This window comes from Vanessa tameamea, chromosome 25 (assembly GCF_037043105.1).
Source record: "Vanessa tameamea isolate UH-Manoa-2023 chromosome 25, ilVanTame1 primary haplotype, whole genome shotgun sequence".
In the NCBI taxonomy this organism is placed as follows: Eukaryota; Metazoa; Arthropoda; class Insecta; order Lepidoptera; family Nymphalidae; genus Vanessa; species Vanessa tameamea.
Genome location: NC_087333.1, coordinates 2,454,729 through 2,472,678, shown reverse-complemented (window position 1 = coordinate 2,472,678; position 17,950 = coordinate 2,454,729). Strand labels below are relative to the sequence as shown.

At 34.2% G+C, this 17,950-nt stretch overlaps 1 protein-coding gene across 1 annotated transcript; it reads right to left on the bottom strand.

Moving 5' to 3' along the window:
• Nucleotides 1–6,641: 6,641 nt before the first annotated feature.
• Cep89 (Centrosomal protein 89kDa) lies at nucleotides 6,642–17,411 on the bottom strand. The gene is made up of 13 exons (XM_026641822.2): nucleotides 17,142–17,411; nucleotides 16,299–16,521; nucleotides 15,329–15,501; nucleotides 14,338–14,575; nucleotides 13,766–13,898; nucleotides 12,882–13,021; nucleotides 12,520–12,621; nucleotides 11,738–12,031; nucleotides 11,245–11,404; nucleotides 10,472–10,639; nucleotides 9,415–9,556; nucleotides 8,584–8,750; nucleotides 6,642–6,984 (listed from the first exon to the last, which is right to left on the bottom strand). The coding sequence occupies exons 1-13, from the start codon at nucleotides 17,172–17,174 to the stop codon at nucleotides 6,828–6,830; spliced, it is 2,130 nt and encodes a 709-aa protein (XP_026497607.2). The 5' UTR covers nucleotides 17,175–17,411; the 3' UTR covers nucleotides 6,642–6,827.
• Between the last annotated feature and the right edge of the window lie 539 nt (nucleotides 17,412–17,950).

The following is a 17,950-nucleotide window of genomic DNA, read 5'->3' as shown; positions in this document are numbered from 1 at the left end:
AACTTATAGAACTTAGAGTAAGTTAAATTAAAATAAATTGGAGTAAAGTAACAGCCTGTAAACGTCTCACTACTGGGCTAAGGTCTACTCTCCTATTGAAGATAAGATTTGGAACTAATTCCACGAAGCGGTCCCAATACGAGTTGGTGGATACACATTCGGCAAAATTTCATAGAAATTAGACACATGCATGACACTGATGTAAAATTTAATGTCCCTTTTGTAAACTGGATTGATGAAATTTATCCTCAAAGATGACAATTGTGCTCGCTCTGATGGTTGCTAAATAGATTTAGTGTGGTTCGATCCTTGAATACGTTCTTAGAAATGATAATTGAAAACAGAATGTATCGCAAAATAATGACAAAAAGTCTGTCTCTGCATTCCACATAACAAATTAAAAAAAATAACGTGCGGGCGAAGGGTACTCTGCAGTACAATATGCTAGCAATTGTTCGTCTAAGGCCGAAACGTCAAATACACTAATGTTGACAGTAATTAAGTTCAATAATTAATTTGCTTGGAATTCAGGGTAATTTAAAACGAACGTGTATTTTATTTTACTGATAATTCGTCGTTTAGATTAAATTATGAGTGCATTCATCTCCCTTGTCAATGAGTCATGTTTATAGTGATCATTTTAGCTTATTTCGTGAATAAATGCAAATTTATTAAGGACTAGGCATAATCATAATTAATTTGAAACCATAAATTGACAATTTCTACTAGACCTAACGTTACACGGACTCCTTTAAGAAAGTTTGTAATGTACAAAATCACTTGGTCTACGTGTTTGCTGCACTTAACTGTTTACAGATAATACGGTTCTGAGTTAAGTTTGATATGACTAATTACTAGGGTTCTTTATCTCAATAAGATTATCTAAAAAAGTAAGGTAGAATTTTGACAGTGATTAGAAAAACCGTGTAAGAGCCGTGAGTTCAGCACCTCATTTAACTTACGTCGTATCAGATTATCATTTCGAAATCCAATAGGTCCCCTCGACGCTCGAATAAATACCTATTTATGACTTTTATAGGTATACTATAGACATATTCAATTTATTTTTCGTTGTTGCTTCATTTAGCCGTTATAATTTGGTATATTATAAAAAATTAACTATAGTATCAATAACTCTGCAATATTTTAAATTATCGCCATTAATTTATTTTTACTTTTAAAATCACCATGTGTATATTATTATTTAACATGACAAAGTACGTTCACAAAACTCGCTCATCATTAGTACGTAAGACCGTCACGATCAACTATCCTTTATCTCAACGATTTAACTACAAATACATTTTATTTGTTCCTACATAGTGGTGCCCTTGACTCATTTAAATATAAAACCTTCACAGAGGTTACTTTGTGTATATTTATATTCAACTGATAACAATTAAATAAAACAAACAAATTAGTGGGAAAGTTTAATTTCAACTACTTATAAAATACATTTATTTACTACATTTTACAACGGAATAACATGGTCAACGATATTATAATTTGTTGAACGTATAATAAAAAGAAATAACATTCTAATTTCAAAATGCATAGTATTTAAATAGTAGATAATATATTTACGACTAAATCAAATGAATGCCCTTGCAACACATGGGTACATGTTGCTTGAAAATACTTAATAGAAACGGTTCTCTTAAATTCGACTCTGGTATTGTAAAAGCTGCCTGGGATGGCTCAGTGGCTTCAACAATCTATTGCGGACTCAAACCTGGTCAAGGATCACTTAGTTACTCAGCAGCAAAGGAAATCATTATGAGGAAAACAACATACGTCGGTTAAAATTCTGCCAAATATGTATATACCATGCTGACACTTGTTATACTAACTTAAGTGAGGAGCAATTAAATAAACTTGAGCGATTACAAAATCTATGTATACGGTTCATATTTGGTTTACGCAAATATGATCATGTTTCCGAATTTCGCCAAAAACTCAAGTGGCTCCCCATTCGCCTTCGCAGGAATACTCACATTTTATCTCTTCTCTATTCTATTCTTTTTAATCCAGCGACACCCTTCTATCTTAAAGAGCGTTTCACTCTCCTCAGGGAGACTCATAAGCGCGCTCTTCGCTCGAATGAAAATTTAATTCTCTCCATTCCTTCCCACTCTTCTTCTTATTATTCTAAGTCCTTCACTGTTGTAGCTTCTCGACTTTGGAATTCATTACCCTTAGCTATAAGACGCGCACAGTCGTTAGCCGTTTTTAAAAGTATGGTTAAGGACTTTTACTTGTCGCATTAAGCAGTCGTTGTCGTTGTTAATTTTTTGTTCTGTTATATCTCCTTTTTTTTTATTATATATATTTTATGTATTTATTTATGTAAATATTTCTTATAGTATATATTTATATTATATATATTTATTGTTATCTGTGTATTGTGTTAACATTTTTATATTATGTATGTATTTTATTTTGACTTAAATTAGTGTACCCTTCCCATATATGTAAATACTATGATCCTCTGCCCAAAGGTTGCCTGGAAGAGATCGCTGCTGAGCGATAAGGCCGCCTGTTGCACCTCATGCAACTTTTTGTTTCAATATTGTAATTTTTAGTTTTAAGTTTGGGTGCAATAAAGTATAAATAAATAAATAAATAAATAAATATATACCAAACCGCATTGAAGTAGCTTGTGTTATATAGTGCAAATCTTCTACTTCAATACAGGCACATTCATTTTAATAGTTATATAGAATAAAAGATCGATTAGCCTGGAGTACTTTTATAAAAAAATATCAATATATATAGTACCAACATAAGAATTTAACGTGACCAAAGATATACGAAAAAAAAACGATATAAATGGCTTCGACTATGAATCAAATGCATTTGCCCAAGCCGTAACAGGAAACTTATATAGTGAACGCTGCTGAGAAATATAAAAGAAAAAAAATGTTAAGCAGTATACATACTTTAAAAAAACATCACAAATACTCATTCTAAACGCTGAAAAGCAATTTCTATCAGATACATAAAAGGAGAAAAGATTGCTACATTAATAAATAAAAGACTTTTGCCATACATTTCTATAACATGAAATATTAATTTGTCTATATATTAACACATATATTTACCATTTCGGTAAACAATCATTTTATATCTGTTCCTTACGATATTAAATTAAATTATAGACTACGATAATACATACTTATATAGATATACATATTTACTTGTCCTTTTATTAATTAGTTAAACATATCAAGAAGCGAGGAGATAAAAGTTTAAGATGATTTACTTTTAATAAGTATTAGTAACTGTTAAAGTTTTCAAGTAGTAGGAAAAAACATGATTAAAATCAAAATTTAATATTTAATCTTTTTGAATTGATTAGAACGAAGTTGCAAATCATTATACAAATTATCTGATTATTGTTATAATTAATTTGATCAAAAATAATTTAAAAAAATATTCGATAAAAAGTTTCAAGTGTGAGATTGACGCGTAATGGAAATTATATATATATATATATATATATATATATATATATATATATAATTAGTCGATTCTACATTACGAAATCGGACCTAAAGTTTCGGAAATCTCTTGATGAGTCCGTCGTATTAAACTTTTACAATAAAGATTATTATTATATAAAATACTATATATATAGAAACTTGTAGTTACTATAAGTATTTGAAACGGGATATTTACCATGTTTTTTAGTTTTATTCGGTGGAGCTCGATATTTCGACATTATCTACGAATGCCTTGTTCACGAGCTATCGAGACTCCACAAAATAAAAAACATGGTAAATATCCCGTTTCAAATACTTATAGTAATAAAAATAACCATATTAATTTAATCTTGTAGTTACTAGTTGTATCCAGTAATTTTGACCATGTTGAATTTTATTATTTTCTGTTACAAATAGTTTATCAAACAATGCCATTCAAAACAGACAATTGAAAAGTCAATTTCATGGAATTAATAATATTTTTATTTTGCTCTCCAGTTAAGGTGAATTGGTTTTAGAAGATCGTGATCGCGTCCAAAGTTTAAATCTACAAACGGGAACGAGTAGCTCAAGGGTCATTAAATCTGCGACTTGTACATCGATAGAATATTACACGCTTTTCAAGATTATTTGACATCTTTGGAATATGCCCAATTAGTTAATAAATGTAATAATTGTCTATAGTATATTCATAGTATTTCGTATCATAGTTACTTAATATATTTTCTATCTTTTTAAATAATATTCTATAACGTATGAACTGACAATTCACTTACATCGAAGCGCCTCCATAAGAATACCATTACAATCTAATTGTACGGAATCCGAAAAATCGTCGACAAAGATTTTTATATAAATGTTTGTAAATAAACATTTATATGTATATCTAATAATCAAAATGGAAATTCACAATTCGATAATAAGATATCGCAATTGATTACATTATTAAGACTAGTATTTTATGGAATTATATTTAGAGGATTTTTTTTTTATATGTAATAGGTAGGCAAATGGGCCGCCTGATGTTAATTGGTCACCACCGCCCATAGACATTGGCGATATTAGAAATATAACCATACCTTACTGCGCCAATGCGCCACCAACATTGGGAACTAAGATATTATGTCCCTTATGCCACCGGAACACAACAATACCTAGTATTGCTGCTTGGCGGCAGAATATCTGATGAGTGGGTGGTGCCTACCCAGATGGGTTAGCACAAAGCCCTACCACTAAGAATGTCATTTTTCCTCATTGACTTAAATGTACACTATTAGACGCGCTGTCCGGTACTGAGACTTTACGCACTAAGTTACGATCAATTGACCACAACTCATTTAGTCGAATGACAGAAAGCAAGAGAAACTAGAAAAAGATTTATCTAAGAGGGAGCAATACAAAGGATATCACGTACACCGACGTATGAAGATCACTTATACAGAGATATATATATATATATATATATATATATATATATATATATATATGTTACTGTAAAAGCTCGAACTAAGGTAAATATTAAAAGATTTTCCAAAAAAACCTAAGAGCTACCGATTATGAATGGTAAATGTCCATAAAACTTTGGGATTCGAACTTTTACCATCATTCATCACCACCTTGGTAAGACTTAGGATTTACATGTTAGGTTAAGTTAAGTTGGAATGGTAAAAGTCGGAAATAGTCGTCCCTTTTACCGTTTACTTACATAACTTCTTCTACTTTAAAAAAATCTAACAATGACTGAAATAGGAAATATTGTCTTATAACGTCAGACTGAATGATGATATGAAAGGAGTCTTGTCTTTTTTTTAGTTAGAAGTATAAAAAAATTGTGTTTGGGTTTACGTTTATAAATAGTTGTAGCAGCGTTTAAGGAAGAAATTATCCCAAACAGTTTAATCGAGGATGTAAATTTATATGAAAGTGTATCATAATTCGAAACGCGAAAGCCAAGTGTTCTTTTTAGTCGTTTCAGGAAACTAAATGGTTGCTAAATCAGTAGCAGTTCAAGAGTCTTAAAGATCTAGTTGTGGCCTATAATTTAACACCCGTGAACTGCTATTCTTTAAAATTGATCACTTAGATCATAATATATTATTAAATACTTTGTATCGTAATTCGTAAAAAAATCATATCTTAACAATGAACAACGCTCATCTCCCTTACTATTCTACAACCAAAAAATGGTACGCAATACTTTTTGGAAGAAACTCAAGTGTTTGGCATGTGCGCGGGTCTGTCTGAAGAGATTGTAATACCTACGAAGTATGTGACACCAAGTTACAAATATTCAGTATCGTTTACAGGTTATTATGATGATTAATTGTAGCTAATAGGCTATTTGACTTGTTTTTAAAATCGATTTTATATTATTTTAGTAGAGGTTAAGGAACCCAGTTAAAGTTGTTTTTTTTTAATTCTAGTACATACATATTTGCTAAAAATATCAAATTAAAAATTCCATATTTAAATAGCGCGCGAAAACGCTACCTTGACAATATGACGCTGCAATGGGGTCGGTGACGTCACTTGCCTGTATTATAATCTGTGGTACATATAATCCACATACAGTAGGCAAACGAGGATAACAAGCAAGTGACGTCATCATAAACCCGACCAATCAGAAGCGTTTTGTGTCACGTGACAAACGTTTAAAAAACAACATTTTTATTTATGCATTTTTGAATAAATTAATTATTACTTTCAACTTTCGTTAATAAATAACCATTTTTAAACTAAATTAAACTTAAACAATAATTGACACTTTATTTTTGCATTGTCAAATAGGCTATTTTCTCCTTTGTAATATGAGACCTAAGGGACAATACTTCTCAGCTCTTCAAGACAGCTCAGCACGAATTCCAACCAAGGAGTAAACAAATAGCTGTATGATAACGAAGGCAATATTACATAAGAAATTGTATACACTAAGGTTTCAAAACGTATGACGAACTCATGACGTGTGTCAGAAAACTATTTCCTTTGTTTAAAGTTCAGACTTTGTAACATCTGATATAAAGTATCTTTTATCTGGACACGGTATGTACTTTCTAGTTATCTTATCTCTATTTTTATTAGATTTTGTTTATTAAGTAGTTTGGAAGAAAAATTCACAACAGTACATAGTAGTAAATTAAATTGTATTAGTAAAAAGTTTTAAAATGTCTATGTCAAAATCTCGTTGTCTTTGACTGGTGTGTACAGTGTTTAACAGTACGCCAGAAGGCTAGCTTAGAATAGGGTCTACGACGGAGGACTCTGTAGTAATATCTAGTACATCGAGAATTAACAACCAAGCAAATCAAGTGATAATTATACAAATATGTCGCACAGAATATTATCAATTTACTTCTTCTTTTTCCCATCTTTTTCCTGATAATAACCCCCAGGACCGGGGACCAGCTTCACGTTGGGCCTCTCTCTCTTATCTTGGGTCTTCGGAGAACGATCAGACGAGTCAGAGATTATACCTTGAAGACGACTTGTATTGGTTTGACTTAATCTGAAATCAGAATTTTTTTTCAATAACATTTTGATTATGACCAACTAATGTTCTGATTGAAATATTTGCCTTTAATAGCTTTTGATTTCAGTCATCACTTAAGTGGATAGAAAGTAAAAACGTGGATGGCGATGGATTTCAAAACTTCTCAAATATTATTATTAAGTACAGAAAAATGAATATAAATTATGATGTTCAAAATACTTTTATTAGAACTCGAAAAATTATACTTAAAAATGCGATCATCGAGATCAGTCATTAGTCATTAGCAGCCAGTCTGGACATAGCGAAGCCCTTCGATCGCGTGTGGCACAAAGCGCTTCTTTCGAAGCTTCCTTCCTATGGGCTTCCCGGGAAATTATGTAATTGGATTACCAGTTTCTTGGCAGATCGGAGCATTAATGTCGTTATTGACGGTGCATGCTTCGACTTAAAATTCGTCAATGCTGATGTTCCACAAGGCTGCGTTCTATCACCCACTCTGTTTCTTCTGCATATCAATGACTTGTTGCAAATCGTTAAAATTCACTGCTATGCAGACGATAGCACCGTAGACACCTCATACACCGGCCGTGCTAATATTTCTCGGGAAAACGTCTAAGAAAACCGGAACAAACTTGTGTCTGAAATCGAATCTTCGTTAAACAAAGTCTCGAACTGGGGCCGGCTAAATCTAGTCCACTTCAACCCCAAAAAGACGCAAGTTTGCTCGTTAACTGCTAAAAAAACACCATTTGTCGTATCTCCACGATTTGAGAACATTCCGTTAGCCGTCACAGCTAGTATCTCGTTCAATTCCGCGGTCAATTGAAAGGCAAAGCCAAATTGGCATCAAAAAAGCTCGGTGTGCTCAGCAAGGCAAGACAGTATTTCACGTCGGCACATCGTCTAAGGCACAAATTCGGCCACACATGGAGTACTGCTCTCACCTCTGGGCGGGTGCTCCCCAGTACCAGCTCCTTCCATTTGACCGTATCCGACGTAGAGCGGCTCGAATTATCGACGATCAAGCCCTTTCCGATCTGCTTGATCCTTTGGCTTTGCGTAGAGATGTTGGATTGCTCTGCATCTTCTACAGAATTTTTCACGGGGAATGTTCCGGGGAATTGTTCGGATTAATCCCGGCTGCTGAACTTCACCTTCGGACATCTCGTCAAAATTCCAAATATCACCCGCATCACCTAGATGTCCGAAAATCCACAACAACATTTTCTGCCTCGCACAACCACTCTGTGGAACCAGCTTTCGCCGGCGGTTTTTCCGAACCGAACTTGGGATCCTTCAAGAAAAGAGCGTACTCCTTCCTGAAAGGCCGGCAACGCACCTGCAAGCCCCCCGGTGTCGCAGATGTCCATGGGCGGTGGTAGTCGCTTTCCATTAGGTGAGCCTCCTGCTCGTTTGCCAACTCTAACATAATAAAATTGAGACTGTCAGATTCTAACCTAGCCTAACCTATACTTACGAAACTTACTACAAAGTAAAACACGTACTAATGTATACGTGTGTGTGTGATCGGCATGTATTTGTGTGAAATCATGAGCTACCTACAACTAGTATTTTAACAAAACCGTAGGCGTAAAGAATTAATGCGAGTCTCACCGGACCTCCTCGACGTCAGCCACCTTGTCGATGAGGCTCCGGATGACGGCCTCCTTGTGCCGCAGCGCGAGCGCGGCGCGCTCGAGGTCGCGCCGGTGCTCGTCGTGCGCGTGCGACATGCGGCGCTCCAGCTCCGACAGCGACGCTTGCGCGCGGGACTTCACCGTCTGCTTATACATGGGTAACATTTACGACAACTTCTCGCTAATATTTTGTAGACGAATAGCTACAGAATTACAACAGAGGATGTTAATATAAATTAGGACTACCACCCGTAACGAGTTTGTTGTTTTGTTCAATGACTTTTGGTAACGGTATTACTCAGACAGATAATATAAATATGTATATATGTAGGGTATGCCATATATGACTTTTTTATTTTTAAATTCATAGTCTCTCTATTGTTAATAAATATTAAAACATACTATAAATATGAAATTTCATATTTCTAACATGATTGTAAACCGTGGCGACCGAGCTATACCTACATTTAATTAAATATCATGGTTTTTCCTAATATCTGCTATAAAAAAAATATATAAATACAATAAATTATGTGAATAAGAGTTCAAAAAAAATAAGATAATCTTATTATATAGGTCATAAATCTCAGTTAGTTTTTGTGCATTTTGGTTCGATTCAAATAGTTTGACGAATTGTTAATATGATATAATATTTTCAGAGTAACAACCAAAAAAACTAGGAATTAATAGTAATCTATTATTTTTAATGGAAAACTAGCAAATCAAACTTGCAGTTTTCGTGAGACATTGCCCCAATTAATATAATTTGCGTATACGCAACCACAATAATGGGCAGTACCACACGGACCTTAACTTCCGCCTTGATCCTGTCGAGTGCGAGCAGCGCGCGGCGCAGCGGCTCCCCGTGCTGCGCGCGCTGCGAGCGCCGGGCGCGCGCCGCCGCCGAGCGCGCGCGCCGCCGGAACACGACCGCCGCCTTGCGGTACAGTCTGCGGGCATTGCACTCTTCCGAACCGGTCTCGTATAAGCGACCACTCTTAGAGCAGCCGAGACTTGGGCCCGTCTCGATCAAGGGATTAGAGGATGCAAAGAATCCGGACGCCGTGCGTTAGGATATTCTTCATTCAAGTACGCTCATAAAAGCATTTTTAATCCTCATGTTACAGTGCTGAATTAAATTCGAGCTACCACCGGTAGTCGTAGAAGTCGGAAATTAGATTTTACCGAGAAGAACCGGCAAGAAAGTCAGTACTCTATTCCGTCATTTTAATTAAAGAGTATGTCAGTACAAATAATCAGACATCCTGCTTGGAAATCAACAAATACTAAGTCCACATTTTTTATCATTGTATTGAGTAACATGCGTTATTTGTCAATATTTTCTGACACGAATTTTTTTTTTTAATAAGCTAAGTTAAGAAGGTGGTCTTGGACCATAGGTGAGGCGCACTAGAAGGGAAGAAAAATCTTTTTTTGGAGGAGATTTCGAGACCACTGCTTCCACTTGACCGCGTGTTGTGGACCTGTCTGAGTTGAGATATAGGTACTATTGTATATAAGTGTACATTAGAAAAGACTCAAACTTAAAAATTGTCCATATTACTTGATCAATTGAGTTTGAAATCGCTAAGCAGCAAATAAACCATTTCGCTATTTTTGCTTTTATAAGACTTCTTCAATAGAGAATATTTTTATTTTGTATATAAATTTCAAAATGTATTTTAAACAGATATCCTCCTTCATAACATAATCTGTCACCATTAAGCCAAAAGAGAGTATTCAATCTAATTTCGATAGAAACTTAACCTTTGGCCTAAAAATATTAATTTCACCTAAAGTTATACACCGAAAAACGAAAACAACTTTCCATAACTAGTACTACCCAGCACCTATTTGGGACATACCTGACATTCTTTAACGCAGCCTTTAATTCTTCCTTAACCGCTTCATGTTCCTGACAAATCTTGTTGTATTTATCATCTGTTTTTCGTAAATCCTCTTCCAACTTTTTAATTTGTTCGCTTTTCCGTTCCGACTCCATGGCGTATTGATGTTTTAATTCTTCCAGTAACCTAAAACGATTTACAGCTCATGCCACTTATTGCAATAAGAGCCTTGACCCCTTCAGATTTACATACAAAAGAGGCATTTTGAAAATAAACTGGATAAAAATGTGAGCAGGATTAAACGAATAAATTAATGTTAAATGAAAGTGACCGCCTGTAAATATCTCGCTGAGGTTTTGGAGTTTATTCCACCAGGCTGCTCGAATGCACATATGGCAGAGTTTCTTTGATATAAGACATATGCAGGTTTCCTCACAATGATTCCCTTCACCACCGAGCACGAGATGAATTATAAACACAATTCAGGGCGCCCAGTCAACACACACGCGCACTCAAAACCGCGATGCGTTGCGAAACGACGCCGCTAATCAGGAACTTGCGAAGCGAATTGCTGGCATATTGACTCAGATCGGATATTCTTGCGGTGCATTCGTGCGAGCTCGCGGATATTTGCGATGCACTGTGAATTAGCATTTATATCTGACCTTAAGCTCATGAAAATTCAGTGGTTCTCGCTGGATGGAGCTGCAATAATCGGTTACGGCGCTCGCGTTCAAGCCTAAAAATCAAATCTAAAAATTAGATGTAGAGAGAAAGAGACAGATACATACCGCTTACAATCATCTAATCTCCTCTCGTGCAAGTCAGCAGGTACGGTCTTACTTCTCATGGCATCTAATTGCGCCATCTTACCCGCAGAAGCTTCTAGGGCCGTCTTAACCGAGAAATATTCTCTATGTACAGTTTCATAGTCACGGAACATGGCTGCCACTAAAAAATTACCAAATATTATAAAAAACCATTGATGTGTCTCGAGAATATAGTAACGAAAGAGAGATTATTTTTTGGTTCTACGTGCCAATTAAAGTTTATGATTTTGACAAATTAGACTAAATTAGACATTCGGGACTGTATTAAAATCCACTCCACATCAATCCACATTTCTGTCTAGGATAAATATACCGAGTATCATTTGCATAACTTTTAAGAAAGCCAAATGGCCATTACGCTTTAAAAAATCGGTAATATAATATTGTATTCATAGATAATAATTAAATAATTAAACGCAGTCTCGCAGAGGTCTTACAAAAATCGGATACGTACTTTTCCCTTCATATAGTTCATAAACTTCCTTCAATTTAGACTCCGCCCGCTCCGCTCTTTCTAACAGCGTACCTTTCTCTACATCATTTGTCTCTTTCTCGACTACCACCTTCTTATAGCTCTGTCTCGTTCGCGCAACTTCTTCTTCCAGTGAGTTAACCTTTTCCACCAATAACTTATTTTCTTCGACAATTTGTTTCGATTTCTTGTTAATGATTTCAAATTGTTTTTCGTAGTCCAAGATGAGATTGTCTTTCTCTTGTAGATTTTCTTGATATGCGTCAAACAACGGTGCTGTAATATACAATATGATCGAATTATGGTATGATTCTGATTTAAATGTATTCTGGCAAACCGATCAAATATTCCAAAAAGACCCAGGACAATCCGAGATTTGTCAACGTCGAAGGTAATGGCCGGAATGGATCGACTTGAGACAAACGCAAGACCAAAAAACAAAAGAAGTACAGTGCTCGCATTAATATTGATGAACGACGGTCGTGCTTACAAGATGCCTTAGTATGCGCTGAGATTAAAGGTAAATAAAAAGAAATACAAATTAGATTATATTTGTTAAGATTTATAACTCTTAAGGAAATAAATAGAAATAGTGATAAACGCCAGAAAACGGTCAATAAATCTGTGATGAGTTACAAATCTTAGTTGATAATGACCAACAAAAAATAATGGCACGATACATGCCAGTGTAACACCAGTGCACAAAAACCCCCATACTTATGTGAACCCTCAAAGAATAAGTTTTGTTTTTAGAATTGACATACCCAGAGCTTGCGCGCTTAAGAGTCCGGATAAATCGACTAATCTTTCGGATTGTGTCGTACCGTCTTCAGGCATATTTTTGGTGTGACCATCTTCATGTGTTTCTGTAATATTGAAAAATAGCTTTGTTTACATAAACAGTTACTTTACTATGAACAAAATCTCAGGAAAATCTACCAAATCTTTTGGTATCGTTAGCGGCTTCTCTAGCCTCCTCCGGCCTCTAGCACAAGCAGTTATTGCATATAGATCCATTAATTAAGGTTAGGCAAAAATTTTGTAGATACAATTAGAGGCGGTTTGTGATCTGAGGACGTTCATCTGTGTTAAATTAGTACATTTAAAGAAATGTCAAAGAACTAACCATGCCTCTGGCCCAAGCTGGCTGTTATCAATGAATCAAGGCCGTCGTATTTCTCACCCGGTTTGAAAATATTACCATCTGCATTCAGCGGGTTCACACTCCTCAATCGCTCTTGGTATCTGGACAGCTGGACGTTTAGTCTGAAAAATCATTTGCATTGTGAATTGAAACAAATAAGGAACATTATGAGCAAATGCCTTCTATCCCCTTTGGGAGGGTGTCTCTTCTCTCCACTTGACAGATTGTTTTTCAAGTGCAGGTTTTCTCAAGATATTTACTTCTAAACGCAAATGAAATAATAGCATATCATGTCTAAATCAAGATACTCTAAGTAGGTTTACAGAAGCAGTTTTGAATCGTTATATTAAATTGATATATTTATTTTACTTAACATCAAAATAATTTGAAATATAATGTATTAACTTCATTCTCCTAAGTCATTTCTGGTTTACATTCAAGCTCATGTCTCCTTAATGGTTAACTTGTTCTTCTTTAAGTCATTGTGACACTTAGAATATAATTTTACTTTTTTATATTATATTATTATAATCAGTGTACACATTATTGAAGAACCAAATAAAAAAAAATAAACTTATAAGGATACAGAATCCAGATAAGAGACCGCAGTTTAGAAAGTGGCAATATTTACACTGCCGTTCCTCGAAATGCACGTAAAACTATTAATCTATCACCTGAACTCTCCAATCGTGACAAATTTCTACCTAATTTTATTTTTAAAGAAATAAAGAGCGTACATACCTATGTTTGCACACACATTTTGTTTATCAATCGTAAGCTGGTTGAGAATGGATGCCATAGGATTTTTTTTTCATTAGGACATTGTATATTATTTTAATTTAAGTAGTAACTGTGTAAATAAATACCTATATAAAACATCCTTCAATGCCTGCATGTCTTTCTGCAACCTCGAATTCTGTTCACGTGCCTGGTTAAGAACGATTTGCCGGCTGCTGCAGCTCATACACACCTCCACTAGGGGTATTGCTGTAGAATGTTCTAGAAATAGGCGCAAAACTTACCACCGTATATAAAACATTTAAAAAACTGAACTGAAAACGGTACTGAAATTCCACATATGACATATAATATCCAAACGACCTAAATTAATTATTATTAATTTTTTTTTTGGCATAGATAGGGGGACTGCCGAATGAGCCACCTGATGGTAAGTGGTCACCAATAGACGTTGGCGTCATATGTAACGCATGAAACTGATATGTTATATCTCTCATGCCTGAGATATATTGGCTCACTCACCCTTCAAACCGGAACACAACAATACTTATTATTATTTTATGTTACTTTTTGTGTAATTGTGGAATGTAAAGCTGTTGTTGCACCAAATAAAGAAAGATTTTTACTTTGACTATAGGCTGATAACCTTAGTTAACATTGTTGTACAATAAAAAATATATTTCTTAATATAACATCATACCTTTATCCGGAATTTCGTAATGTTTCACTTTCTCCTCAAACTTCTTCACCTTCTTCTCTAATTCGCCGTTTCTATCTCTCTCTTCTTTTATAACTCTCTTACACTCCTCCACGTAGCTCACTAATGTCGTATACTCACTTTTCACTCGATCATTTTCATTAGCAAACAGTTTGTTATACTCTAATACAGTTTTGAGTTTATCTTTTAGTTTGTTGATTTGAGATTCTTTTTCTGTAATCTTTAAAAGAAATGCATGAATTAAAATTTATTTTCTAAAATAATGTTTCTTCACGACTGTACCAGATACAATCTAATTCCAAAATGTGAATAGATATATATATTCTATTCTATAAACTTAGTAGTAGGACTTTGTGCAATACCCGTATGGATAGGTACCACCATCAAATATTCATCAATATCGCCAAACAGTGATACAGTATTGTTGTGTTCCGGTTGGAAGGGTGAGCGAGCCAGTATAACTATAGGCACAAGGGACATAACAATTTAGTTCCCCAGGATTGGTGGCGTAAAGAACATTTCTTACAGCGCCAATGTCCGTGGGCAGTTGTGACCCCTTTGCCCACCCGTCTACCTACAACATAAAAACAATAACAAAACAATCTGTCTAAGTATAACTTTTACATAAAACTAAGTAAAGGGAGCGCTTTATTTCATATAATACTTACCCAGTTAAAAAAAAATACTTGTTTATTGCAAAAAATAATTGTTCATAGCATTGCATAGCATTACGGACACAACCTATAAAGCACATCGCTGTTCAAAAATTTAAACTAGCTTTTAGAAAGTGATGGAGGTACAACTACTTGATTTTAATTTAGTATTTAATTCTTGGATCTGTTTTTTAATTTTGACAATTCATAATTTATGGGCACCTAGATAAGAGAGTGCCTTTGTAACCCAAGCTGTCAGGAAGTTCAAGCTTTCAAGCAGTCAACAACAATTTACAATAATAACAGCACAACACACATACCACAACAACATTCTCCTCACATTTATCCATGAGCGCAGTCACCAGACCTTCATATTTCTTAGTCAGTTTTCGCTTCTGTTCCTTGAGCAGGGACTTCCCCTCTTTACCTCGTGGCGATGTAACTGCAATCCCTTGCACGTTCCTCTTTCTAGGTGGTTTCACAGGTTTTTCAACTGAAATTAATCAAATCAGAGAAAACACTAAATTAAAAATATAGAAGGTTTTATGGAATGAAGAATTTATAAAAGAATATATTTAAAAAACACAATGTCGATATATGTACATATATCGACATTGTGTTTTTATAAATTCTTATAGAGTATATCCCCACGAAACTACCGCCACAGCGACCCGATTTTACTATGCTTCTTTTCCCTTATTCCCATAGTTCGCTAAATCGGCATTTTAAGATGACCGGCAGAAGAGAGAAATAGAGAGAAGCACGGCCAGTGACTTCGGGCTGTTTTTTATGGTACAGGACCGACTGCTCACCCTGTTTTTCGGGGCGCGGGAACTCTACTAACATTCAAAAATCAGAGCTTCTTCTGACAGTTTCTTAACGGATTTTTTTTTAACCCAACCCGAATTCGAAAACAGTTTAACAGAATCTACAACGATACTATAGTTACCTTAAAAGATAGTCACTAGACCAACTAGGTATGATGACAAAAACAGAAGTGGCATGGGCTTTTTGTGATATTTTATGTAGTTGACTAATAAATAAAAATTAAGCAGAAATAGCTCAGCGGATAGGGTTGGTTTTGTAGGTTCTGTTCAAGACAAGCACCTTTATTATTCATATGCTTAACAATTGAAGGAAAACATCTTGAGGAAATCTTCATAATGCATCAAATTACATTTTCTTCATTCAAATCCACCAACCTGCTATGGAGTAGCTGATGGAATAAATTCCAAACCTTAATTTTAATTTGAGCAACAATGATTTAGGTGAGTATATAGTGTTACTTACCAACATCTCTTGGATCTTCATATGTTGGATTATTGAAATCACTGCTTCTGTGCTCCGTCATTACAGATTCTGTTTTCTTTAACACAGTGTTCAATATATCTTCACGCATACTACGTCGTCCTGAGGTAGTTATATCAAAGTGACGATGCCAAGGGGTGAAATTACCAGTAAGTGTTAATTTGTGAGTGGGTTGGCATTTTTTGGAGATACTGCAATAATTTGGCTGAAAATAAACCATAATAAATGTAAATTAGCACTACTAATAGTAAAAACCAAGGAAATTTTATTTACATATATTAATGCAGTAATGATTACTGTAAAAAAAGAAAAATGCTATTGCTCGTCTATATGTCTAATAAAATATATTTATATATATGCATATATAATATAATTTATAATTTTAACCTTATTTTCTATTAACATTAATGTCTTATATATGTATATACGGTTGACTACTGAAAATATAGCAGAATGAAGACCAAGCATATATTATGTATCCTTGTGGGTGAAAAAATCATTGTGTGAAAATCTGTCAGATGATAATGTGCTACATGTATCATATGATAGGATTCCTATATCTGCCACCAGCTCCAGCTCTAGAGCAGTTTGGTAAAATAAGCACCAAACCTTCTGCTTAAAATGGATTAAAGACTTTTATTGTTTTACCAAAAAACTAAATTATAATCTATGTATTATTATTTATTAAGTTATATTTTATAGTCTATGTTACATATTATTCACTATCTATTTAAGATTGTACTATCATATTAATAATTCTGAACAGAATAATAATGGTTATTACAATTATTTTTTATAATTACTATTTCATTATTATTTACTCACAATACATGAATTCCTCATAAAATGTTCATCCATTGTCAACTAACATAACTGATCCTACATTTTCGAAACATTTTAAATAAATTATCCTGACAAAAAATGTATAAGATTAAATATATTTTAACATTTTTCTAATGAACATCAATTATAACGATTTGAAGACAAAAAACGCTTTATGTAGGTCACTAGTATCGTTCAAATTGCTTTATTGATAAAACTGTTTCGAATATATAGGCCACACGATACACTTGTAACTCAGTAGCTCGTAGTGCTCTTTTCAAAGCTGCTAATTTAATATCTATTTTTTTAAATAAAGTTATTGTCCATACGTAAATGATAATACTTTATATCGAATAACTAGTTTTATATTAAAATCATCAAAAAATGTAAACAATCACAGTTTGACATTTACGTTGCTATGGTTACAGACATGATGAGTAATACCATTATAAAAGAAACCTTCTATAATAGTAATATTTTACCACAAAAAATCACCACCCGTTTTCATAATAGCAACGTGTAGTTTTTGTTAATTTATTAAATAAATAATAATAACGTTTATTCAATAGATGAACTCCAAGAAAGTTATATTTGTAGGTGAAAAAACTAACCCATAAAAAACTAAGTGGTTTATATTTTAATAAAATGGTACTTTTTGATTAATGTACTGGTCACACAGACACCTGTGTGACTATTGTATAGTACGCCCATCGACATAGAGATGGCAGTAATAGTTCGGCGAAACCAAATGAATCGATTATATGAAAAGATTTAAAATCGCGCACTGATGTGGTAATGATAAGGTGCTTTCA

Coding starts and splice junctions, on each gene's coding strand:
- Cep89 (XM_026641822.2), bottom strand. CDS start 17,174: ATGGATGAACATTTTATGAGGAATTCATGTATT. Junction 16,522..17,141: donor TTATGAGGAATTCATGTATT/GTGAGTAAATAA, acceptor GTTTATTTTCAG/CCAAATTATTGCAGTATCTC. Junction 12,622..12,881: donor CAGCTTGGGCCAGAGGCATG/GTTAGTTCTTTG, acceptor TCAATATTACAG/AAACACATGAAGATGGTCAC.